The 26,244-nt window shown below is 57.3% G+C and overlaps 1 protein-coding gene across 1 annotated transcript; it reads left to right on the top strand.

Annotated features, from left to right (window-relative positions):
- The first annotated feature begins 3,549 nt into the window (after positions 1-3,549).
- Positions 3,550-26,043, top strand: LOC128825794 (fibrinogen-like protein 1-like protein). Its single transcript, XM_054008586.1, has 5 exons — positions 3,550-3,628; positions 21,559-21,733; positions 23,177-23,320; positions 24,607-24,663; positions 25,010-26,043. Exons 2-5 carry the CDS (start codon positions 21,730-21,732, stop codon positions 25,636-25,638), a joined length of 834 nt encoding a protein of 277 aa, XP_053864561.1. The 5' UTR covers positions 3,550-3,628; positions 21,559-21,729; the 3' UTR covers positions 25,639-26,043.
- The last annotated feature ends 201 nt before the right edge of the window (positions 26,044-26,244 follow it).

Here is a 26,244-nt window from a genome sequence, read left to right as displayed (position 1 = left end):
GAGGAAGAGATGGGGGGCAAGTGTACCCTGGTCAGGAGTGTCTAATGGTGGCTCCTGGCTGCTTTTCTTCCTCCCCCTGGAGGCCTCTGAGGCCCCCACCAGGATCTAGCTGTCCCCTAAAGAGACACCAAATCAACAAAAGCCTCTCAAGGCTTAACTCATGCCAACCCCAGCCAATGCCATGTAACTGTGCCACCTGCACCCAACCCCACCTCCAATTCCGGTCCCAAGGGATCCGAACCCCTGTTCAGAAGTGTGATGTCCACCAGTGGGTCCTGCCACCCCGATACACCTGCCCCTATGTCCCTGAGCTCCCCAGCCCTGGACACTCTGGCCCATGGATGGCCCCATCGCCGACAGAGGCACCAAAGTCTCCCCATTCTCTGGGACATTAATACTGAATCTTTTCCTCTGTGGAGATTCTCTCCTTGCAATTCCCATCCAGACCTGTTGTAAGTCAGGGAATGGAGGTGGTTCTGAGTGGAAAGTGCCAGAATAAATGCTCTGGGTAAGAAGTCAGTGATGCACATCCCAGCCCCTTTCTCATAGCTGATGGCTAAGAGCTGTGGCATCGCGGTATCAGCCCCATGTAGGGCAGGCGCTTGGGGGCCACCAGCTGGTGTGTAGTCACTTTCTGGTGTGAAGCTGGGAGAGCGCTCCCGCCCCCAGGCTACACTGAGAAAACCTGATTGGCTGGGAGAGTGCCACTCAAACACACAGCATTAACTCTGTCCCTGGGAGGTTGAACGAATGGTGTGGGGCAGTCTGGGAAATTTGGAAAGAAAACAGAGAAGCTGCAGGACTGGATCCCTAAGCTGGGGCAGGGCGGGAGCTGCTGGCAGGAGAGCCGGCTGCTGGCAAAAGGGGATTTGTGTAAACTCTCAGCCTTCAGCCCCATCCCACTGCCAGGCTGTCTCTCCATTCACATCCTAGTATTTCAGGGCGGGATAGTTGGTCTCCTGCTCCTTGATACGTTGCAGGCTACATCATGCTAAAGCGCCCATGTCCAGCCTGCAGCTTTGTCCCGTAGTCGTCTCAGGCTCACGAGGTGTGGAAGAAATGTTGACAGATCCATAATACTTCTAGTTCTCTCTGAACTGATTGCATATCTTCAGGTGTTGGCATCGGCCTGGTGTATTTCTAGCAGTGGAAAGGTTTCTGCTTGGGTGTGGCAGGTGGGGGGCGGGTTCTGCTCCTTGCGAATTCCTGCATCTCTATAAATAAGACTGTTTGGGTCTTGCATGGGGGCTCACATTAACTGAATGTATTAGCAGAGCGCTGTGCTAATAAAACAGAGTGCTCTGACAAATTGTGAGTCCCGAGTCTGACTTTGACAGGCCACAGGGCTCCGGAAGGTGAGCGGGGTGGAAGATGCCGGGTGGAGCGGGGCCTCGGGCGGAAGGGGTGGGGCTGGGGCTCGCGTGTCCCTGAAGTGGAGGTTCACATGCCACCCGTGCTTGTGTGTCTCTGATGTCATCTTTGGGGCGGGGTTTGTCTGCACTTTGCTCTGGGAGGCTCAGGTACCTGGCCCCATCAGGCATTGTACAAACAGTCCATGCTACGGAGGGGAGAGCAGAGCCAGCCCTGCCGTGGAAAGCACGCGTGAGCTCTGGCACTGACGGTCGCCGCGGAGGAGCTTCCCGTGGGATTTGAGTGACTTACGGACATGACGCTCTCATCTCCGCACCTGGATTGGAGACGTCCCACATCTCACTTGGTTTGGCGACAGGCCCTTCCCGTCAGCACAGCGGGTTCTAGCTGCCCTAGGGGACAAAGGAGAAGTGTCGCTTTCTTCCAATGCTGAACAAGGGACTTTATTAGAGTGAGGGGAGCAGGATTAACCCCACGGCTGCTCTGTCTCTCTCTGCTTCTTTGACCCTTCCCAGCCCCCTGGACCTGGCTCCCTGCCATAGATTTAAAGTGACAGTACACCTATTCTTCCACTCCCCCCCGCTCTTGTCTGCATTAATAATCTGTAACAAGAGCTGATATCTGACAACAAATGATTGAACCCAGCGAGTCACCGGCTTTCACACTTGTCCCGAGCGGCTCAGTGCCAGCGACAGCACGGGGTAATGGGGATTGGGCCCCGGGGGGCGGAGTCTGCAGCCTCCCCCAGGTGCTTGTCCTGTCCAGTGCCCTGCTCTGCTCCTGGAGTCCTGCAGGTTTTCCTGATATTTAACCTCCATTCTCCTACTGCAGGATCAGCCCCCGTCCTTTTCACAAGACCTCCCCGCAGATCTGCAGATGGCTGGAATTCCCCTGGGCCCTCTGCTGCAGACCGGCCACCCCCCGGCCTTGTCCTTTCCTGAGAGGTTTTACTGCCCAGGCGTTTGATCCCGGTGGCTGTTCTCTAACTCTCCCCATCCCAGCGTCCTGCCCAAAGTGCAGGGCTCAGCGCAGAATGCAGCTTCCCACAAGGCCCGGACAGCCTCTGCCTGCAGTGTGCCTTCCACCAAGAACTGCTCAGACTTCAGAAGGACCCAGCTCCTCAGCCTGTCCCTCCTCTGTGGACTCCCCACTGCTGGCAGGTCACGGTGGCACTTTGCCTGCAGCTCTGAATGCTGGGTGCAAAGCTCCTCACGCCAACCTGTCCCTGCAAGGGGTATGTGCAATAACAATGGGGATCTCCGCGCTGCTGCAGGACGGCACCAGCGGGGAGGTCCCTGGGTGTCATGAGGGAAGCTGTGCGCCCCCCCTCCTAGCGTGGCAGCCAGCCCCCCTCCCCGCCCCCTACACACACCCAGGCCACCCGAGTGCCGGAAGTGGACGCCCTGGCCGAGCCGGAAGCGCATGCCCAGCAGCGCAGCCGGCAGCACCGCCCAAAAACCTCAGCCGTCCCTTTCCAGGGGGCCCATCGGCTGTTCTGCCGATTGCGGTCGGCCAGCCTGGAGATGGGATGTGCCCAGAGCTGGTCAGACGAATGCCCGGCCGCCCGCCTGAGGGGTCCAGTTAGAAATGCCTGTCATGGGGAGGGGGCAGCTTTGGGCCAGAGCACCCCCCTCCTCACTGGGAGAAAGTCCAGCACCACACCCATGAGGAACAACTCCAGACCTGCTCTTTCGGGGAAGGGTTAGCGCCCTCCATGGGACAGTCCCAGCAGGTCATGGGGTCCTGTGGGACACTGGGGTCATCTGCATTGGGCTCTGCGCCCGGGCACCGGCTCTGGGGCACCAGCACCCCCACTTCCACAGAAGCCTGTCTTCAGCACCCCTTTCAAGGGGATTGTGGGAAGATAGCGCTGCTGGGGGAGGGGCGAACCCCATGCACAGAGGTGCCTGTCCCTGTGGAGAAGTGGGGGGCATGACTGACCCAATGTTGGCCGGGAAGTGCTAGCCACAGGAGCGTAGATGGGGGGAGCAGAGAGCTCACTCAGCACCGGGGCTGGAATTGTGCCGGAACACTCCGGAACGCCATTCTAGCACCTTCTGGAGGAGCTGCAATGGCAGTTGGGTGCTGCCAGTATCACTTAGCGGTGGACTTGGAGCATGTTCCAGTACTTTTTTTTTTTTTTTAAAGGACTGGAGCACTCCTCAGTATGTAGCAGCCTCATGCCCACCTTCCTGAGCCCAAGGCCTGCAGACAACCCGAGGGACTTGGCCCCCAGCCCAGAGAATGCCCTGGAGCGGTGAGGAACATGCGTTTAGTGTTGATTGTTTTGTATGATCTGCGCTCTCCTGTGCTCTACGTGATGAAGTATAAAAGTGCATTAATGTGTTAGAGTCTCAGGAAAGTGTCTCGCTCTTCACCACTACTGCCTGCCCCCGAGGGGTTCAATGCTAAAACTGACGCATCACACCTTTTGCAGTTCTGGGAGAGAGGTGTGTTTAAATATCAGGAACTCAGGGGGGTCAGGGATGCAACCAGAGGGACTAGGTAGCTGGATAGGAGCTTCCAACATGCACCAAAGTCTGTGTCCTAAGGGTGGGCCCAGGGATCCCGAGATTGGGGCAGCGGCTGGATTCTGTTCTTTATCCCAGGGATAAAGCGTTCATAGGCTGGAATGCCCCTCACAGCAATGTTAGCGGGTGGCCAGCAGGGGGCACTTACAAGGATATGACACGGGTCCTTCATGATAGTACTTTGTACGTATGCTTCTCTCTGAGCATCTTGAAGCATTTGGCAGCGGGTGGCGCCGTTTTGTGTGTGTTCGCTCCCCCTGCTCCTAGAACCTGGCTACGCCCCTGCTAGCCAGGTCCCCAGTCCACGGCTCTGCTCCCCTGGAGAGACTGACCAGCAGAGCAGCAGACTCTGAGAGCCCCATCCCTGCCTCTCCGCAGCATTGCCGCCACCGGCCAGCTCAGCTCCTCCAGCACAGGGTCACTAGCTGCCCATTGGCCTCTCCTGGAGGAGGAGGCTGCCAAGAACAATGGCTTAGGGCAGCAGATTGTTCCCCTAGAGGCACATGGACGTAGTAGACAGCCCCCACCTAGTGTGCGGGAGGGACAGGGTCCTGGCTGTACCCGCTGGTCTGCAGAGGGGCACTGGATGGTGCAGGGAGCGAGCTGCGTGCCAGGCTGTTTGGGAGGGGTTTGCTTCCAGCTTCACAGTCAACACAGCCCCGCACAGCCCCGCACGGCCCCGCACAGCCCCGCACGGCCCCGCACGGCCCCGACGCAGCACAGGGCCCAAATGGCAGGACCCAGCCTGTGGCAATGGTAAAAATGAATCTCAGCCTAAGCGCAAGGTGCTTTGGGCAACAGGTTCAAGGCAACAATACAATGGCGCCAGCGCCCTCTAGTGACTGCCTGTGTAAATACAGCGCATCTGCTGGCATTGCTGCCTCCCAGAGGCAATGACCTCTGACACTGGTGGTACAAATTCTTTCCGGGCCTGCTGCCTTTGTGGTCCGTATGCACCAGCCGTTAGCTGTGAGGGCACGAGCTGTCGGGGGCTTTTCCGCTCCCCCAGTCACCAATACGTTTTTGCAAGGAGTGTGTTTAAGTCGCAATGGGTCGGGATTTACGTTCATGTCAGGATCCTGGTTTCTGAACTTCCTTAACTCTGTCTAAGCCAGGGAAATTTGCAAACACTTCCCACCAGCACCAGCACCGGGCCAGCCCCATGGGTCATAGCGGCCGTGGGAGCTTGAGGGTAGGTGGGCTGCTGGCTTTTTTTAGACACCGTGTTAGCTGTCCCTGCTCAGAGCAGGTATCATGGATCGGGCGCTTAAAACAGCGTCCACAGCTGACGTCCGAGAGAGGTAGATCAGAGCAGTGCCAATGTAATGGATGGGGCACCATTGGTAGGGACTTGAGACTCTGGCTCTAAAAGCAGGATCGGCCGCTGCTCATGTTAAAGGACCAGCTGTGTGAACCCAAGCGCTGGAGGGGAGGCAAACCGCTGTATGTGGCCTGGCCACTAAAGGGGGACGGACACCATGTGACCGTGGGTTACGGTAGCAATAGTGCAGACAAGGCTGCAGGGGGACGGGCACCGGCAGGGTTTGTGGCACACAGCCCTGCAGCCAAGCAATGAAGGGGGCGGTTCAGCTCAAAGTGGCAATGGCTTTTTTAACCCTTTAAAGAAGATCCCCGGGGCAGCCGTGCAATGACGTAGTGTAAGAACATCACTGGGACGCGGGATCGTAACAGGGGCAAAGCTTAGGTGAGAATCCAACTGAAGACATCACCAGAGGGTCTATTAGTTTACAAAACCAGTGTCACAGCATGGGCAGCTCATGATTTTGGTGTTTTTGCTTAAAGTCCCAGGACTCAGACTCCTGTGATCCCAGGGGACTCTCGACTGTCGTTTTTCTTTGAAACGTGACCCCTCGAGGTTCAAAAAGCAGAAGGGAAATAAAAGACAGCGGTGGTGGGCCTAGGTCAGCGCTCCAGCCTGGGACACAGGGAGACTGGCTTCAGGCCCCTGCGCTGCCGCAGACTCCCTGTGGGACCTAATTTCCATTGAGTCTAAACACCTTTGTGCGTCTGGGCCTTAGTCTCTCTCAGCCTCAGCTCCCCAGCTGTCCAATGGGGATACCAGCCCTGCCGCATGAGGTGCTGTGAGGGTAAATACTGTAGAGACTGGGGGATGCTCCAACACTACGGGGATGGGAGACAGGTGTAACTTTAGGAAAAAAATCTCATGGTTTTGAAGCCAGGCTGACTAGTGGTGCTCGAATGCCTGGGCTGAGCCATGCTGCGGTCACAGCCCCATCTACTGTTAAGGTTAGAAAACCTGTCTCAGCACCTCTGTAAACTGGTACCCCTACAGCTAATCTCTGTCATGCTGCCTGCCGGGCCCCAAGAGCATGCGTACCAACCCCAGGGCACAAACCCCAAACTGGCTGTGAGGTCTCCACTTAGATTTCACCAACCAATCATCAAGTGCAAACTCCTCAGGCGCTAAAAAACCCTAACCATGGAGTCACAGACAGTCCCCGTGGGTACTCCAATCTGTCTTGCCACACAGGTGAGCCACCCTTGTGATAGATGGTCCCTTACACCAAGAATCACAGCGACATTCCGTAAAAAGCAACAGAGAGTCCTGTGGTGCCTTTAAGACTAACAAATGTATTGGAGCATAAGCTTTCGTGGGTGAATACCCACTTCATCAGACGCAGCAATATTCAGGTTACTCCCAGTCCCAAAGGATCCGTCACTTACCCCATGTCAATTGTACCTTAAATCTCATACCAAAGACAACGTTTGTAGACAATCCTATAATAAACTATATAGGGATTTATTAATAGGAAAAGGAAACTAGAGGGTTATTTACAAGGTTAAAGCAGGTAAACATACACGCACAAATGAGTTACAATCATAAGTTTCAAAAGGTAATAGAAGTCTCTAATAAGCAAGCTCTGTATGTCCTTTAAGACTAAGCAACCGGGGATCTCTTGCTTATGCCTAACAAACCTTGCCCCCCAGACTCCAAGCAGCACAAAGATAATCAGCGCCTCCTTGTTAGGGGTTTTATCCTCCTCCTCTCATGTGCTCTGAGCTGCAAACTCTACTGATGTGAGGAATCCAATTGCATGACTCATCTTCATTGGGGCGGGGCGGGGGGAAGAGCAGAGCAACAAAGTCTTTTGTCCTTTTTAATGTTCCACAATAGTCCATCTGGTGTCCATGGGCCTTTCTTGCTAAGCAGGATGTAACACCTTCAGTTGCAGATCCGTCCATCACACGAGTTAATCTCTCTCTCCAGTCAGGTTATTTATACAGTTACAGAGGCTTACAATATAACTGCTCAAATACTACCTTGCCATATAGGATACAGATGTTACACATTAGATTAAAGCTGCAGCAACTCACATGCATTTAATGCAGTCTAAACGCTAAACACATTCTTATAATTCAAATAACTGTTTTAACAACACTAATACACAGGGGAGCAAGACTGTTTCCAGCTCTGTATTTGGCTGTTTTCAGCGGAGACAGGGGGACCTTGGCATGAGCTGGCACCTGGTCTGCTAGCGTCATAATCTCACACGGCACCTGCCGAGAGCAGCAGGCTCTCAAGAGAAGCCAGAGCTTGGATGAGAAATGCAGGGTTATAGCAGAGACAGCCTGCCCTTATAAGAGGACCGTGGGCCAGGAGCAGACAGACTCTCTCTGCCTCCAGGGAGGGGGCCTACCTAGAGGTGCCTAGAGTGAGGCAGGGCTGGGGAAAGGCCAGAGGGGCTGGGGAGCTCCAGGCTGACAACTCCCCAGGCTGCAGGGCCTTGTCCAAGGCTAGGGTTACCATACTTAAGGTTTTAAAAAAGAGGATACTCCACGGGGCTCTGGCCCCGCTCCTTCCCCTCCCCAACTCCACCCTCCCCCAAAGTCCCCGCCCCAACTCCGCCCCCTCCTTTGAGCGCCCCGCATTCCCCCTCCTCCCTCCCAGCCACACGAAACAGCTGCCCGAGCGCTACCGGCTTCACGGTTTGCTGGGCAGCCCCCAGACCTCCAGACCCACTGTGCCCCCGGCCGGGCACTTCCCCAGTGCAGCCGGAGTCCGCGAGGGGAAGCGCCCGGCCGGGGGCAGGGTCTGGAGGTCTGGGGGCTGCCCGGCAAACCGTGAAGCCGGTAGCACTCGGGCATCTCCGCTCTTCAGCTGCACAGAGCTGAGGAGTCAGGGAGCAGCAGCAGTCGCCGGAGCCTGCTCTAGGGTAAGCCAGGGATGCCGGCAAAGCTGGGAGTATTTTTCCCGGACACGTTCGGCTTTTTGGAAATTCCCCCCGGACGGGGGTTTGATTACCAAAACGCCGGACATGTCCGGGCCAAAACGGACGTATGGTAACATTATCCAAGGCCCCATAGAGGCACTGGGTTGCAGAGAGAGGCAGCAGGTCCAGACCTGACCTTGCCTATGATGAGTGGCTGACACTGCAGCCCGCCCCAGGGCGCGGGGGCTAGTGGGTGACTGGCAGTAGCCCAGAGTGAGGCAGGGTGGGGATTAGAGGGTTGGGGGTTCCCCAGAGAGGGGAGACCCAGAGGCAGAGTGTGGGGGCATTGCCAGGGGGCAGCACCCCAGATAAAAGGGCACCGGGGTCTGGGAGGGACACGGGGCCAGCGGTAAGGCGGATCACTGGCCTGCAGAGGGCGCTCCGAAGGCTGGCGAGGTAATTCCCTGAGATGACCAGCAGGAGGTGCCGCAGGGGTGAGTCCCACATTGCTACACCCCCCAAAACAGTGCAGGTGAAAATGGATTTTTTTGCTACAAAAAGGCCATTTTCTCTCAACAGGAAAAATCTTGCAATGGAAAATTTTGGACCAGTGTCCGTAAACTGAAAGGGTGGAAGTTGATAGTTTGTTCCTGTCCCGGTTCAGAGATCAGCTGCACCTCTCTCAGGGCTTGTCCACAGGGCGAGTTAGTGCACAGCAAGCCAGGGTGTGAATCTAGAGCACGCTAACTTGCTGTGCACTAACTTACCATGTAGACAATTTCCCTCCAGAATTAGGTAGGCCCAACTTAGCCCTGGTACCCCAGCTCTTCTGGGGCCACTAACAGTCTCTTTCTCTGCAGACCCTGCTTCTCTGTGAGCTTCAGGCAGGGCCGGCTCTAACTTTTTTGCCGCCCCAGGCAAAAAAGAAGAGCGCCGCCATGCCGTAACACCCCCCCGCCCCAGCTCTGCGCTGGGCGGCCCAAACCCAGCCCCCCCATGTGCCACGCCGCCCAACACCCCCCCGAGTGCCGCGCCGGGCCGCCTTAACCCCCACTCCTCCCCCGAGCGCCGGGCCACCGAAACCCCCGCCCCCCCCGAGCGTCAGCCCGCCGAAACCCCCGCCTCCCCCGAGCGTCAGCCCGCCGAAACCCCCGCTCCCCCCCCCCCCGAGCGCCACGCCGGGCCCCCCAAACCCCCGCCCCCCCCCCGAGCAGCTCGCCACACAAACCCACGCTCCCCCCGAGCGTTGCGCCAGGCCGGCCAAACCCCTGCCCCCCCCGAGCGCCTCGCTGGGTTGCCCAAACCCCCGTACCCCACCCCAGTGCCACGCCGGGCCGCCCAAACCACCTGCCCCGCCCCCAGCCGCTGCACCGGGCCGCTCAACCCCCCGCCCCCTCCCCGAGCAGCTTGCCGCACAAACCCCCACCCCCCCGAGTGTTGCACCGGGCCGCCCAAACCCCCGTCCCCCCCAAGCACCTCGCTGGTTTGCCGAAACCCCCGCACCCCCCACCAGCGCCGCGCCGGGCCGCCCAAACACTTGCACCCCCCCCCAGGTGCTGCACCGGGCCGCTCAAACCCCCGCCCACCCGCCAGCGCCACGCCGCCCAAACCCCCGCCCGCCCCTGAGCGCCATGCCGGGCCGCCCCAACCCCCACCCCCTACCGTTGCGCCAGGCCGCCGAAACCTCCGGAGCACTGGGCCGGGCCACCGAAAGCCCCAACCCCCCCCAGTGTCGTGCCGCCAAAAACGCCCCCGCGCTGCCCGGCCGAAACAACAACAACAACATAAAAACAAAAAAACCCAAACCCTCAAACGCTGCCCAGCCGAACAAGAAAACAAAACAAAAACACCGTGAGGACCCCCCGCACAACAAAACCACCTAGGACTGAGTTAACTCCTTGCATCCATGTGGCAGATTTCATGATTGCAATCAAATAGACAATTCATGAAAAAAATCCACATATCTCCTCTGTTCTTCACTGTCCCACAGAACTAACCTCCCTTCTTCCCTTCTGTGCATGCAGTGTATCACAAATGGGTACCAGAGACCACTGGGTGTAGACAATGTCTCTACTAGTTGGAGTGATGCTTTGATACCACGCTAACGTTAGCTTTTTCCATGTGCTCTGATTTCAGCCCATGGGCATGTGTGGTTTGCATCTAGGAAGACACTAGCTCTGTCTGTTGGAGTCCCCAGCACAACTGGCCCCAGGCCTGGCTGGTCTTTAGGCACCAATGCAGTATAAATGTTACATGATAATAGCCTGGCATATGGAATTATGGGGCCTGATCCTGAAAGGTTCCTGAGTGCCGTTAAGTGCCCTTAGCACGTCACAGGATTGGGCCCCTACTGAAGAATGGAGAATTGTTGCCTTCAGTGTGACTGCTTTGCGTCAAACCACCAGGAGGAATTCAAAGAGGGCTCAAAGTTTGCCTTCTGCCTTTGGTTGTTTTCCTGTTTGAATGAGATCTTGTGATAGAAGATGTAAAGCTCCTTTTCGGCTGCCGACGTCTGACCTTAACAAAGGACCCGGCGGTGCTATAAGAATGGGGAGTGTGAAGCTGGGGATGTGGTCAGCTCCTGCTGTGTCTGCCCCGCAACCGGGACGCAAACCGTATCAAGGCAGACTTCCTTCCGGGCCCTTCCCCTGTGCGAGTGTCACTCTGTGAACAGAGAGAGAGCTGTGAGGCAGGTTCCCTTAAGAAATGCAGCGTCACACCCAGACTCTGCTCATGGCAGGCAGCCATGCGGCCAGGGCAGTTACTGTGAGCGGGCTGGGAACGAAGGCGCTTGTTCCGGAAATGCTCTCCTCTTTGGAGTGAAATCGGGTCTCTTGAACGCAGGAGGCTGACAGAGCTGCCTGGGCCCAGGCACGATGCTGCGGGGCTGCTGCTGTGGGCACTTGGCTCCCCCAGCTCTGACAACACATCTCAATCGGACCTGCAACATCTTGTGCTATTGCAATCTGTGGTCCCCCCACACGGACCGGTCCATACACCATGAGCATGGCCTGCCACGCTCCCAGCCACTTCAGCACAGCTCCCACCCGCTCTGCCAATGCACTGCTGTCCGAGGTTGGAGTATCCCCTGCCAGTCCAATTCTGCTCCCTCCTCCCTGCCCCAGCTCTGCCAAAGCACCTACCTGCTGCCTGCAGGGCCAAGTCCTTGCTAGCCCAGCCCTGTGGAAATACAGAAAGGTCTCACTGCTACAGATATCACCATTAGCCAACAGCGGCACCTAGCGCCATCTGCCCCTTAGTAACTGTCTAGCCAAACCTCGTTAATTCGGGGAGTGACTATTGTTGTTTGGTTATTTGCTAATTTGCAAACAACCCCCGCTCCCTCCCTCAGTAGGGTGACCAGTTGTCCCGATTTTATAGGGACAGTCCCAATTTTTGGGTCTTTTTCTTACATAGGTTTATAGGGACAGTCCCGATGTTTCACATTTGCTGTCTGGTCACCCTATCCCCCAGGAAGTTGCACACATGATAAAGATAGGCAAGGCCAACATATCCCACAATGCATTCTGTTCCTTTAGGTTGATATATGAATGTTCCACAGTGTTTTTAGCATGATCTTAGCCCTGCGAGTCCTCACTACAGCCTCTGCTACTAAAACTCTGCTACCAAGCGGGACGGTTGGTGGAGACCAAAAACTAGATCTGAGAATCATCAGGTTTGTGGATAAAGGGCAAGCGATTGTTTTGGTCAACCCGGTACGTCGGCCACACTTTGATATTTACCTCCTGGCCGGATGGGGGCAAGTGGCACCCTGAGTAGGTCACTCGGGAAGCATCTGGTTGACGTTCTTTCTGGAACACAGGGGTCTTCATGGCAGTAGCTGGGGCTCACAACGGGGAGGAAGAGAAAAGGATATGCTGTGATATAGCACTTTTCATCCATAGATCGCTAAGCGCTTTACAGTGCAGGTCAGTGTCCCCTTTGTCCAAACAGGGAAACTAAGGCACGCAGCGGGGAAGTGACATGCCCAAAATCACACAGCTGGCTCGTGCCAGGACTAGAACCCAGGTGTCCTGCAGCTTAGTCCAGGGCTGTATCCACTAGGTGACACTGCCTCCGACAGGGCTTCGTGCCCTTGATAAGAATGGAAGCTGCATGGAATGTAACATATGAACAGGGGGTTAAGGCTGTGTTCCTTCGTAGCCAAACTAAACGGGGGATGTTCTGATGGTCACACACGCTGCTTCCCTTCCCAGGTTAGTTGCTGTTTTGCATGGAAGGGGTTCTGTGATCTCGGTTGAGTCATTTTGCCTCTTCGTGCCTCAGTTTCCTGGTCAGCAGCACAAGGTCCATCTAGTCCCCGCCCACACCCCCCTTCCTCCCATCCAGCCCCCTGACCGCCACCCACACCCCCCTTCCTCCCATCCAGCCCCCTGACCGCCGCTCACACCCCCCTTCATCCCATCCAGCCCCCTGCCCATACCCTTTAGCTACCTGCCCTAGCTCACAAGCCCCTTAGTCGCTGCGGGAGTCTAGGCCCCCCCCACCCCGAGGAGAACCCTGCAGTAAGTCACTTAGCTGATGTCTGTGCCGGCGGGGCGCGCTCCCAGCTCCTTGCTCTGTGGCGGCAGAGGCCACGGCTCAGCCTTCAGGGGCTGTTGGTCGTAGCCGTCCTGTGCGTCCGTCTCTGGGGATGCTGCAGAGAGACATCTTCTCATCACCTGCCTCCTGTCGATGGGCCGGAGTCCGTGTGGGTCTCTAAGGATGTGTCTCTGCTACCGACCCTCCAGCACTCTGGGTGGTGGCCAAGGCTTTAGGCTGGGTCCCGGCAGGGAGAAGGCTGGCTGGTGTCGTCAGTTCTTTCCCCGTCCCTGGTGGCTGGGTCGGGTGCAGCCACGGCCCGCTGGAGGGGTGGGGCTCGGCGTTGCTGTCCTGGGCTCTGCTGGCATCCGGCAGGGCCTTGCTGCGGGAGATGCAGGTTGCTCCTCCGGCCGGGCTGGGGGAGGGGAGGGAGCCTGGCAGCTCCGGTTTGGCCTGTTGGCCCCGGCGGGGAGCCTGGTGCGGATCTGGCGCGCTGGGCTGGGATGCCGTTGGCCTGGCACTGCTGGAGCTGCCAGTTCTCAGCCCTGATGCTCGTAGTGCTGGCGTTTCCCAAGCAGGGGCCCGGGCGTATCACGGCGAGTCCCAGAGCTCGTTGTCCTGGCCTCACGTGGAGATCGGGTCTGGCTGGCAAGCCGGCAGCGGGCAGGGCTTCCTAGCCGGGGGCAGCGACTGGCGTGTGTGCCTGGACCCGCTGGCAGAGTCGTCTCCGGTCTCAGCCAGCAGCTGGACTCCCCCGGTGTGTCCTTGCCAGGCCTATCTGGCAGCCTTGCGTGGGCGCCGTATCTCTCCCCCACACTTGCTGCACTCCCGGCCCCCACGTCGCCGTCTCTTCCGGGGCGGCTCTCCCGCCCTGAGCTGCCCCAGCACCCGGTAGTAGACGCGGCAGCTGAAGCCTTCGCGCAGCCCCTGCTTCACATGCTGGGTCAGGGCCTCCAGGCTGGGGAAGACTCGGCAGCAGGCCAGGCAGCGCAGGCCCTGCTCGGGGGTGAGGAGCCACTCAGGGGGCGCTCCCATCGGCTGCTGCGGAGCCTCCTCCGCTGGTCCCCCAGCGTCGCTCTCTGCCTCGGGGTCCACGTCCCCCAGCTCGGGGTCCACGTCCCCCAGGTCGGACCTGGTGTGGGAGCTGCTCCAGTCCGAGCCAGCAAAACTTTCTCCTCCGCTGTAATTGGCCTTAAAGATGCGGGGGCGCTTCCTAATGGCTCCAAAGCCGGCCCCCGTCTCCCAGGCCACCGAGACGCCGTTCACGACCCTGACCTGCATGTAGAAAAGGGTCTTTTCTTCTCCCTCCCCCTCGGCCTCTCTGACACGTGCCGAGCGCTTTCTCTTCACGCCGGCGCCGGGTGGATCTGGAGGCTGCGCACACAGGCGGTTGGAGGCCGCAGGCTGCATGCCGCGGGCGGAGGAGTGGCTGGTGACGGATGTGGCCGTGGAGGTCTGCTGGCTTGGGTCCCTGGGGCCTGCAGAGGCAGAGACCCTCTGCTCCGCCGTTTCCCCAGGAACGGGGCTCCCGGCAGAGACCCCCTGACGAGGGGGCAACTCCCCTGATCTCTGTAATTCTGAAAGCAGAATGAAAGCCCAACTCCTGCGGCCATCGCCTACTGTGGTGTGTCCCCCTCCAACTCCCAGCCCTGTGTCCCAGGCCCAAAGGGACCCCGCATGGGCAGGGGGAGGGGGTGGGGAAGGGAACACCATGAGTACGAATATCAGGGGAGCGACCAGTCAGGGATCTGACACGCTGTGCCCAGGGAAGGGCCAGAGCCCCCTCGCTTGGCACATTGGCAACTAGGTTGGACAGAGCCCTAGACAACGTCCTGTTGGTGCCGATGCTGCCCTGGCCCTGGGGGGGATGGACACTCTGCCCCATTGGTCTGCCCCAGCCCTGACTTCTAGGACCCTGGCATGATTACCAGGAGCAGCCTGAGACCTGGCTGTGCCCATCTCCAAGGCCCCTGGCTTAGGCTCGTTACCCCAAGGGCCCAGGACTCTGCACTGGCGTCTCTACATGGAAGAGCCATTTTGTGCCCCCAGATTTCTCCTCTTCCTGGTGTCTCCTTCACCTCTGGGTGGGCGGGTCTGTTTCTCCCCCTTCCTCTTTTCCATTTTCCCATTTAGAGGGCTCTGTCTCTCCCCAATTGGAGTCTGTTTCCCCCATTGTGCTCTGGTGGAGTCTCTGTTTCTCTCCCCCTCCCCCTCTGAGACCTCCCTGGGCCAGGCAGAGAGAGAATTCGAGTTCATCCTTGACCTAGGACCCCTGCCAGCCTCTCCCGCGAGTGTCCTGTGGGCCCAGGGAACGTCCTGCTCACCTGACCCCTCCTGGGCAGCTCCAGGATTCGTCTCTGGGGTGTCAGCAGGAAGCCCCTGGCTGTGTGCCATGGTCCTGGCTCTGGGGACTCGGGCCAAGGCTGGTGCCTGTCACAGTCCTCGAAACCTCCTGGATTCTCTGTCCCAGCACCAGCCAGAAGGTCTGGGTCTCTGCTGGGAAAGGGATGGCGGTTCTGGTCCAATTCTTCTGCTAAATCTCCAGATCTCACAGTGCAGGCAGCAGAGACAGGATCACGATTGACCTGAGCCAAGGGTTTGATCCAAGGGGCACCAGACGGTTGTGGTTTAAATCGTCCTGGAATGTTCTGGTCCCAACGGCATCAGGCTGTTTGGATCCAAACGGCTCAGACGTTCTGAGCTGGGTGAGGTCATTGCCAGCTGGGATGACACTGCTCAGTTCTGTGCGAGCTGCTCTCGGGTCCAGCCGACCCTCCTCGTGTCCCGTCCAGGGAGGGCCGAGTTAATGAGGTCCCAGCCAAACCACTCAGCTGGGTCTATGCTGCACAAGGCCCGGGCGGGCCCATCCGGGGTCCGATCAGGGAGGGTGGAGCCATAGCCTCTGGCTTTGTGCTGGCACAGACTGACGAGCAGGACCATTCATATTCGTGTTGATTTGGGTTACGGTAGCGCCAAGAGGCCCAGGTGGGACCAGGGCCATTGCTGGGTGCTGCCCACACCAGAAGGGCTGCCAGTCTAAACAGACAAACAGAAATAGACAGCGAGTCTGAACCCAGCACCCCGTACACAGCCCGGCCCCAGCACAGAGCTCCTTTGAGATGCCTTCCCCAGCCCGTTTTAATCCTCCAAACCACCACTCCCCGCTGCCCACAGGCCCCAGGCAGGCCTCCTTGCTGTGCCGCCTTTCACCCCACCCTGACCCCACAAATAGAGCTGCAGGCTCCATGTGGGGAGGAAGAGATGGGGGGCAAGCGTACCCTGGTCAGGAGTGTCTGATGGTGGCTCCTGGCTCCTTTTCTTCCTCCCCCCAGAGGCCTCTGAGGCCCCACCAGGATCTAGCTGTCCCCTAAAGAGACACCAAATCAACAAAAGCCTCTCAAGGGGTAACTCATGCCAACCCCAGCCAATGCCGCGTAACTGTGCCACCTGCACCCAACCCCACCTCCAATTCTGGTCCCAAGGGACCCAAACCTCTGTTCAGAAGTGTGATGTCCACCAGTGGGTCCTCCCAGCCCGATACACCTGCCCCCCTGTCCCTGAGCTCCCCAGCCCTGGGCACTCCGGCCCATGGATGGCCCCATCGCCGACAGAGGCACCAAGGTCTCCCCAGTCTCTGGGACATTAATACTGAATCTTTTCCTCTGGGGAGATTGTCTCCTTGCAGTTCCCATCCAGCCGTGTTGTAAGTCAGAGACCTGCCAAGGCTCCTGGGGCAGAGCTGTGGGGGGGATCCCAACCCAGCTTCCTCTGGTGAAGAGCAGGTCTTCTAGCTGGAGGAGCCTTGTCCCGGGCACCCACCAGGGGGTGCCTTTCCAGCTGTGCAGTGGAGTGCAGCTGTTCTCCTTCCTCCTCCTCCCCCCCCCCCAGCCAGGTTGCAGGGAATGGAGGTGGTTCTGAGCGGAAAGTGCCAGAATAAATGCTCTGAGTAAGAAGTCGGTGATGCACATCCCAGCCCCTTTCTCGTAGCTGATGGCTAAGAGCTATGGCATTGCGGTATCAACCACATGTAGGGCAGGCCCTTGGGGGCCACCAGCTGGTGTGTAGACACTTTCTGGTGTGAAGCTGGGAGAGCGCTCCCGCCCCCCAGGCTACACTGAAAAAACCTGATTGGCTGGGAGAGTGCCACTCAAACACACAGCATTAACTCTGACCCTGGGAGGTTGAACGAATGGTGTGGGGCAGCCTGGGAAATTTGGAAAGAAAACAGAGAAGCTGCAGGACAGGAGCCCGGAGCTGGGGCAGGGCGGGAGCTGCTGGCAAAAGGGGATCTGTGTAAACTCTCAGCCTTCAGCCCCATTCCACTGCCAGGCTGTCTCTCCATTCACATCCTAGTATTTCAGGGCTGGATAGTTGGTCACCTGCTCCTTGATACGTTGCAAGCTACATCATGCTAAAGCGCCCATGTCCAGCCTGCAGCTTTGTCCCGTAGTCGTCTCGGGCTCACGTACATATCCGAGGCGTGGAAGAAATGTTGACAGATCCATAAAACTCCTAGTTCTCTCTGAACTGATTGCATATCTTCAGGTGTTGGCATCTGCTGCTGACGTACGCCAAAAACCTGTAGGAGAACACTTCAACCTCCCTGGCCACACAATAGCAGATGTAAAGGTAGCCATTTTACAGCAAAAAAAACTTCAGGACCAGACTCCAAAGAGAAACTGCTGAGCTCCAGTTCATTTGCAAATTTGACACCATCAGATCAAGATTAAACAAAGACTGTGAATGGCTTTCCAACTACAGAAGCAGTTTCTCCTCCCTTGGTGTTCACACCTCAACTGCTAGCAGAGCACCTCACCCTCCCTGATTGAACTAACCTCGTTATCTCCACACTGATTTATACCTGCCTCTGGAGATTTCCATTACTTGCATCTGAAGAAGTGAGGTTCTTACCCACGAAAGCTTATGCTCCCAATACTTCTGTTAGTCTCAAAGGTGCCACAGGACCCTCTGTTGCTCCTTCCTTAGAGGTTTTTAAGGTAAGGCTTGACAAAGCCCTGGCTGGGATGATTTAGCTGGGAATTGGTCCTGCTTTGAGCAGGGGGTTGGACTAGATGACCTCCTGAGGTCCCTTCCAACTCTGATATTCTATGATTCTATGATTTATACCTGATTACACTAATTAGGTAATAGATCACGCTAGTCACTTAGAACAAATCGCATATCTTCCCCATGAAGAGCCGAGTTCTTTATGGAAGTGGCTAAGTAACCTGTTCACTGTCTCTGGCATAGGAAACTGGTTGTTTCAGGGAGCCCTGACTATCCTGTTTGGAATCCTAATGATTTTTGTATGTTTTCAGTTAATCTCCTGTTTGCATCCAGAATTGTGTAAGGTATGCCACCCAGGTTACAGCCCCAAAACAGAGTGCTAATATGATGATGTTAAATATCACTGATGAACGAAGAGATAAAGAATGATTAATATGTGGAACCCAGTAATTGTTGGTCTTTGCGTAAACTTGACCAAAAGCAGGGATTGTGAAAGTGAAATGAATTCTATTAAAGAAATAGAATGAATTAAAGAATGCTGTATGTACCTTAAGTAGAAATGAGAAATGCTGCAAGCCAGGGGGCAGGAAAGCAGACATTAACTGCTTAATGAATTGCCCCACGTAAGGGCAATTGGTGAAGCATTAGCCTTAGATCGATAAGAGTTAATAAGGAAACAGGATATGCATATTGTGCCCCATACAAATTTTACAATTTTGCTCTCTCTGTCCCTTTGTTTAGTTCGCACCCTTTTATCTGTATAAATAAGACTGTTTGGGTCTTGCATGGGGGCTCACATTATCTGAATGTATTAGCAGAGCGCTGTGCTAATAAACAGAGTGGTCTTGACAAAATTGTGAGTCCTGATTCTAACTTTGACATGGGCAAGCAGGGTCTTTTTATGATTAACTTTCATTAAACTGTGTCTGTTTCCTCTTAACATAATTTTTTTGCGTCTCTTTTCATTCTACCAATTCTGCACCCAAGGTCTAAATTCTGGAAAATAAAAAAGGAACATATTCAAGATTCAGTCTATATTTTTGTGTATATCTGTGGTAACAAAACAGTTGTTATTTCTTGTTATGGCAAAATTAAATGATTGACCATATGCAGCTTTCACTCTTTAAATATTGCATACTGATATGTCCTGTGTTAAAATGTCCTGCGTCTTAAACATTGAATTTAAAACCACTTCATAGCAAACGGCTGTACTATGGGAAATGACTTACCGATATTTGGATATTTTAAAATTTGTTTAAACATAACTTGTTTCATTTTCAGAACAGAAAAAACAAATTCCAGTGTTGTTGATTCCAATGACAATTTCCAACAGTGGAGAAGTAGCTGATAAATATTTCAGATAAATGATACTGGTCCCGTCAACAGCACCAGAGTTCAGCCCGTGAGCTAATGAGAACACAAGAGCAAAGAAAGAATAAAATTATGCCACAGACACAAAGGAGCAATGCAAACAGAAGCTCAAATTTGGGCTGGAGCAGTGAGACTCACGCAAGTCCCTTACCAGTAAGCAATGAACCAAGTCCCAAAGGGACTAAACTGGCCACTTTGTCCTCTGCTGGGATGACAGCCACAGCGATCAGCAGAACCAGAGCTGGGAAAGGCTGCCCCTTCCCCGACTCCTCTCCTCTCCTGCTTCATGCTTTGGGTGCGCCTGTCTCCCACTCTCAGCACACGCTGCAGCAATGAACTGCAGCCACTAGGGGTCAGGCTGTCACTGCAGGCAGCAGTACGGGATCCCCAGTGCCCACCCTGAGCTCCTGGCAGCATTTGGGCCCAGGCTACTTTCCCTCCCACATGCCACCTCCCCCATCGGGCAGCGCATCCCAAGCGTACAAGGAAAGGGGTTTTCCCAGAAAAGCACACGTAGAGATGTGGCAATTGCCAGCCTGGCTGTGACCCAAAGTCCACCTGGGCCGGTGACCTTCTCAGACAGCAACCAGCACTGGTTGCTGCACCGGAAGGGGTGAGAACCCCACAGGAACAGATGTGGGATGATCTGCCCCATCCCAGGCCCTTTAGTTAGAGCTGGGTAATGCCCTGACCCAGGAGGAGCAGGGAAAACGCCAGACCACAGCTGAGCTGGGATCCTTCTGGTGTCTGACAACGGCCGGATGCTGCATAGGAAGGTACAGGGAGGTCCTAGCCAGAGACCAGCTAACGCCCCGGAGCTGGAGGGTCAATGTCCCTTCCAGGACGTGCAGCAGTAACACGTCTGTTACCGAAATATCGGGTCCACCTAGCTGAGAGCCAATAACAGCCAGACAGGGATAAGGAAGAGTTGCTTTATTCTGCAGAAGAAAGGAGAGCTTTGCACCTTAGTACAAAAACTCTGTCTTACACACATTTTACAGATCCTTTATACACATTCAGACAAAGGTCCTTGCAGTGTTAACACTTGATTGGTGGTTGTCAGACCTGTACTTTTGCTATCTGGTCAGTGAAAACCGGCTTGGGACCAGCTCCAACTACCGTAAGGCCTTGAAGGGAAGACAGTTGAAAAATTCAGGCTACTGTGTCCTTGAAGTGTCTGCTTCCCCCAATGGCCCTGGTTGACATAAAGGCTGCTCTGTTAAGGGGGGGTCACTGGTAACTTTCACACGTCCAACCCTGGAGGTTCTGGCTGGGCACAAAAATATCCGATCCCTTATTGAGCCTGGCGGTGTTCCTGGGGGTGAGGAGTTCTGCACAAATGCCACGAGAGGCTCAGATGAACGGTCCAAGGACCGGCTGCTGTGGTTATCTGGACTGCAACTGTGAGCCAGGCTAGGACGTCGATCCCAGACTCTAGGCGCTCTGGCCTTCAACTCCAACACCAAGCCCAGGTAAATACGGAACTGCAGCACATCTGTCTGTCTGTCTGTCCAGGCTTTGATCAGGGTGCCCACCACCCTAGTATCTGATACTGCCTTCCCTGCTACAGTCCCCAGGCAGTGGAAGAAAGAAAGAAAACTGCAAATAAAGCACAACTCTGCCACCCCTAATCTCCCAAAATAGACTCCGCCAAGCACCCCCGCTCCTGCCTCAGCCCTCCCCGAACGCTGCGCATACAGACGGGCTTCGCAAAGGGCCGGGAAGGGCGACCCATCTCTGATCGAGAGGGGAGGGAGTTGCCAAGCAGAGGCACTTTGCACTGTGAGCTTTAATGTCACCAGGACACACAAATCTCGCATGTTTGCCTGCTCTCAGGCAGGTGATGAATCAGCCGGTGCCCCATCTCTGGGACTCATTGGAGAGAAGAAGCCTGAATGTGTCTGGGGCACTTGATGGCTTTTCCTGACCATGTCGGGGTCAGCTGCGGGCCAGGCAGAGAAACGGGGGCCTGGGGAAGCTGGCGGTGGCAGGATGCATTTGCAGTAGGGACCTGGCCCAAAGCATGGAGGGTGCTGGGAGCCCGTGGCTCCCGCTGGGGCCTGACTGCGTGGGGCTTGTAACACAACTTCTGGGGTCTGCAGGCCATAGGGGATGGGCAGTGGCACCTCTGTGGGCTGGAATGTGCAGCTCTAGTTTTGTTTATTTAAAGCACCCAGCAAGAGAACATCCTTCAGCCCGTTAGAACTCGTCAGCTACGGCAGGGGGAGCACCAAAGCCCAGCTGTTTGCAGGCATGTGTCACCCATTTGGCCTGTTCATGTCACACATTGGCAGGAATAATGGTTGAGTGGTAGGGCCTTGGCCTGGCCCGGGCACTACCAGCCCCGAGTTCTGCCCTGCCCTGGCTGCCCCGGGTGTTACCTCGGAGGGAATCGTTCCAGATTCCAATGGGTGGCAGGTCCAGGGAAGAGCCTTATCTGGGGGGAGGCTGTACCAGACCCGCCCGACCCAGGCAGGCTCCCAGGTACTCTCTGCTCGGGGCTGATAAGGCTCCTTAGCAGTTTCTCTCCAAACAAATTCCAGTTCAAGACACCTGAGAGCTCCACAGCAGGGCAGCATCCCCAGAGCGCAGCAGGGCGGGAGTTAGGGGGAGCAGTCGGTAGCAGCACCTGCCCCTCGTACGGCCGGAGCGAGAAGTGCCAGCCTCTCTGCACAGAGCAGCAGAGTTCAGCCTGGGCCAGACATGCTGCGGTGATGGGTAAGAGCGGGCTAGGAGAGCCAGAGGGTCTGTGGGGCAGCGCTGGGCCCTTCTGCTCCGCACTAGGGCTGGGTGGGCGTGTTCAGCTGGGATTGGAACCCACCAGCACTTGTGGGTGCGAATGTGGGGCTGGAACGCAACGTGGGGCGCTACTGGGGGGAAGGGCAGAGAGACACTCGGGCTGAGACTCAGAGGAGCAGAGACCCCAGCTCCAGGGAGACAGTCACCCCTGCCTAGCCGGGTTAAACTGCCCAGCTGTGTGACAGCCCCCCCATCCCCGAGGGGGTCCCCCCCGCCCCCCGGTATGTCACAGCAGGGTAATGTGCGTATTGAACGGCAGGGGTTGCCAGAGACGGGCTGGGAGAGGCCTTTGGCGATGGAGGAAGCAGCACTAAGGTACATGCCAACCTCCCTACAGAGGAGGGGCCGTGCCCCGCAGGTGTGGGGAAGGGAGCTGGGACACTGCGCGGTGGGTCATTGTCTGGCCCAGGCCCTTCCTAGCCGGAGGCCGAGGTCGAGGCATTTCCTTCAGGTCACCTTCCGCTGCAGCTTGGCCACGGGCCCCCATAGCCACTAGCCCAGCCAGGGATCCCAAGTGGGGATCGGCTGGCTCCTCCCTGCCGCCAGCAGCTCTTCACTGCCAGGGAATTCCTGAAATCCTGTGTGCCCCTCCCCCACCCACCTCCTGGGGCTCTGAGTGCCCCCCCTGGACAGGACAGACCCCCCCCAGGGCTCTTAGTGCCCCTGGCCAGTCCCTCCCCTCAGCCCCCCCCACCTCCCGGGTCTCTGAGTGCCCACCTAGCCCCACCCTCACCCCATGATTCCCTTCCCTGGGACTCTCAGTGCCAACACAGGCCCCACCCCACAGGCCCCCTCCCTGCAGCTCTCTGTGCCCAGCCACACCGCATCCCTCAAGGCCCCCCCTCAACGGAGCTCTCAGTGCCTACCTAGCCCTCACCCCCCCTATAGGACCCCCTCCCTCAGGGTCTCAGTGCCCACCCAAGCCCCACCCTTCAGGTCCCTTCTCCCAGGGCTATCAGTGCCCCCCCAGCCCCAATCTTCATTTTCCCTTTCTCTCACCCACTCTCCCGCCCTCCCCTGCCCGGTTATTTCCATGGCACAGGGGTGTCTCTGTGGGGTGGGAACATTTCTCCAGGGCGAGTCCCAAACTCCCCAGCACCCGTCCCCCTCCTGGGAGTCTCTGTCCCAACGGGGCCGGTTCCTAGCGTCTCCTCTCTGCCCCGTGCATGCCTGGCCGGTGGCCGGCTGCCCAGCCAGACTGACGGGCGAGGGCGGCAGTGCCAGGCTGTGCTGGGCGAGGCGGGAGGGTCCAGCCGTCCCAGCTCTCGGTTGTGCCATTCCCGGGCAGAGGGAACAGGGAGTCGCGGCTCCTGAAGGGCGGGTTTGTGTTCCCAGCTTCTCACCGGGTCTTCCCTTTTGCAGCTGCCCGGTGCCCTCGTCTCCTGCTCCTCGCCGGCCTGCTGGCCCTGTCAGCCCCAGTTCTCGCCCTGGAAATACACAACCTGAACATCTTAAAGGGACCCACCCATGCAATCCGGAACATCCACCCAAAGCACCTGAAGGCAGGTGTGTCATGTGTCTGCTTCTATAGCCCTCCCCCCTGGCCCTAGGGGTCCCTGCCAGCCCTGGGGCCCCAGGACGTCACTCACTGGCTGCCTGGGGATTATGGAGGCCTGAAGCCACTGGGAGAAATTACAATCCAACCGTAGCTCTCTATTCAAACCACGCTGAGCTCTTTGGCGGTTTGAGGGAGGGGAGGGAGGGAGGTTCGGGGGCGCACAGGGGCTGGCCCATTGCAGTGCAGGGAGCAGCACGGGACAAAGCCAGGAGGTGCTGGTTGCCTTGGGCAGCAGAGGGGGCGTGGAGGAGTGAACTGGTGCAGCGTGGGCCCGAGCCAGGCAGGGGCAGACGGGATGAGATGGGGGTGCTCGGGCAGCAGGGCGACTGGTGCAGAATTAACACAGAGCTCGAGCTAGGCAGGGCAGGGCTGTGCAGAGCTCGAGAGGAGGCGCGGGGGCTGGAAGCTGCTGCAGGAGAAGCTGCGGAGCCAGGGAAGGGACTGGAAGGCACAAGGTGGTGTGGGCAGAGCCACGGGAGCGGGCGGTGAGGTTGGTGGCTGCATTTGGGCCAGACTGGAGGGGAACAGACGGGAGCCAGGTAGAGCGGTGAGGGGGAACCTGGGTTAGTCTAAGGCATGACACCCGCACTGGACAGATCAGCAGCAGTGCTTTGTGGGCTGGCCCTGCCTTCGGGGATTGGCTGGGGATGGGCACACAAGAGAAGCTGGCCTCCCGCCCCGTCCCTCAGAGCCCTGGCTGGCTGGAGAGCTGGCAGGAAATCCTGCCTCTTCCCCTGCTTCGAGAAGGGGCTGTCGGAGAGACATGTGCTGTCCCCGCAGGGACACAGCAGGGCCCAGGGGAGCCTGAGCTCAGGGCTGGGAGCTGGGCCCAGGGAGCCGCCCTGCGCATGTGCGAACGGGCCCTGGCCCAGAGGGAAGGAGCCTGTTGGTGCCCGATGCAGGCAGAGCCTATCAGGCCTCTGGGATTGGTGCCCGGCCCCCTCCTGCTGATGGTTCTTGGCAGCGACGCGGGGCTGTGGCCAGGCTGAGGGGGGTACCAGGGTGGGTCTCTGCTCTGGAGGGATTCTGGGTGAATTCCTGCCTCCCCGCGGGTGTCAGAGTTTGGAGCAATCCAGCAGGGAGAGGCGCCCCAGTGCCCAGCGGATAACTGAGGCCTACAGCTGGGCCAGCGGAGGGACAGGGAGGCGAATGTGCTGAGAATACGCCCAGCTGTGGAGCTGGGAATATCCTCTGTAAAGCCCTCACATCACTCGGCTCTCTCCTCCCCACACAGATCAGGGGAAAGGGAGCCTCCGGCGCAGCAGAGCCAGTGACATGCGGGTAGCCCAGGGTAAGTGGTAAGTGTGTCCCGCTTGCGTTGTCACCTCTCACAGGGGTGACACACACACACACACACACACACTGCAGAGATCTGGGAGCACAGTGCCAGCGGTGAGAATTCCCTCAGACACAGCTATGGGGACATCAGTCTGGCGCGAGGCTAGAGACCAGAGCTCACCTCCAGGACTCCTCAGCGCAGCCTGATCTGGCCAAGATGCAGCTGCTATTCCTCGGCGGAGGAGTTGGGAAGGAGGCCAAGGAAAGATTTTATGGAAACTCCACTGTGATCGTAACTCTGGGCGGGGTTTTGTTCCATGAGGTTTTGTTCTTGACAACTTGTTTCATTTTGCCCACAGCCTGGCCCAAGGACTGCAGCGAGATAACCTGGAACAGGGTCAGTGGCGTCTTCGTCATCCAGCCCACAGGACTCCATCAATTCGAGGTCTACTGTGAGCTGAACAGCACCAGCGAGGGCTGGACGGTCCTCCAGCGGAACCGGCACGACACACAGATCACCTGGGCTGAGTCCTGGAGCACCTACAAGTACGGCTTTGGCAACGTGCACGATGACTACTGGCTGGGGACGGAGTACATCTATCGGATCACCAAGCAGAAGGTCTACCAGGTCAGGTTTGTCATCCACGATTCATCCGGCACCATGAAATACGCAGACTACAACCTCTTTGGTCTGGAAGACGAGTCCAAAGGCTACAGGCTGAGGCTGGGCTCTTACACTGGGACTGCAGGGGATGCCATGGCCCCAAACAATCCTAGCACCGTGCATGACAACATGAAGTTCTCCACTAAAGACCTGGATCAGGACACTTCCAGTGGGAACTGTGTGTCTAGCTATGAGGGGGGCTGGTGGTACTCGGCTTGTTATTCCGTTCGACTGAACGTCAAAGGGAGCATCACTTGGGGTAGTTTCTGTAGTGGGAACTGCCAAGCCTCCGCCATCCTCATCAAACCAGCGTCCTACTGTTAGTCACCCCTTCCCCACCCTCCTGTCTGCAGTGAGGCCAACCCCTGCTCCACGAAGGGAGGGAAAAAGGTCAGAGTATGTCATGGCCAAACCTCCGGCCCGCTCTCACAGGCCTTGCTGGGGGAAGTATCAGGATTACCCAGGAAACGGGGACACTTTCCTTCTCCTCTCCCTCCCTGCAGACTTTCCAAGCTTTTCTCCACTGGGCCTTTCTGCGCTGGGCTGACTCCCGTGCACCAGCGTTCGGCTGGAATGACTCTTCCGCGTCATTTTAGCTCGGCGATGCGATGAGCAGGCCTAGAGATCACTGGAAAGGTGAAATCCCAAGCATGGCGGGAGCTTCTCAAACACCCTCTGCACGGCCCTGCCTCGGGTCCAGGCTTTGGAATAAACACACACTTCTAAGCAGTGAGGTCTGCAGCTGGTAACTCTATGCCCTGCTGTCACTGTCTCTCTGGGTGCTCCCATGGGCACCACGCTGCTGGAGAACATGCCTGGCATTACCAGGTTCACAGGCAGGGCATGCGGGGCTGCTGGGATGGGCCCTTTGTTCCCTGCCAGAGTAAATCTCCAGGCCACCAGCCCTTCTGTTTGGGGTCGGGGGGAGGA

This window comes from Malaclemys terrapin, chromosome 18 (assembly GCF_027887155.1).
Source record: "Malaclemys terrapin pileata isolate rMalTer1 chromosome 18, rMalTer1.hap1, whole genome shotgun sequence".
In the NCBI taxonomy this organism is placed as follows: domain Eukaryota; kingdom Metazoa; phylum Chordata; order Testudines; family Emydidae; genus Malaclemys; species Malaclemys terrapin.
The sequence above is the reverse complement of the archived record's forward strand: the minus strand, read 5'-3'. Positions and strand labels throughout refer to the sequence as shown.

Excerpts from the sequence above, each read along its gene's own strand:
- LOC128825794 (XM_054008586.1), top strand. Across the intron at positions 23,321-24,606 it reads CCCAAAGCACCTGAAGGCAG|ATCAGGGGAAAGGGAGCCTC; the intron begins GTGTGTCATGTG and ends CTCCCCACACAG. Across the intron at positions 24,664-25,009 it reads TGACATGCGGGTAGCCCAGG|CCTGGCCCAAGGACTGCAGC; the intron begins GTAAGTGGTAAG and ends TTTTGCCCACAG.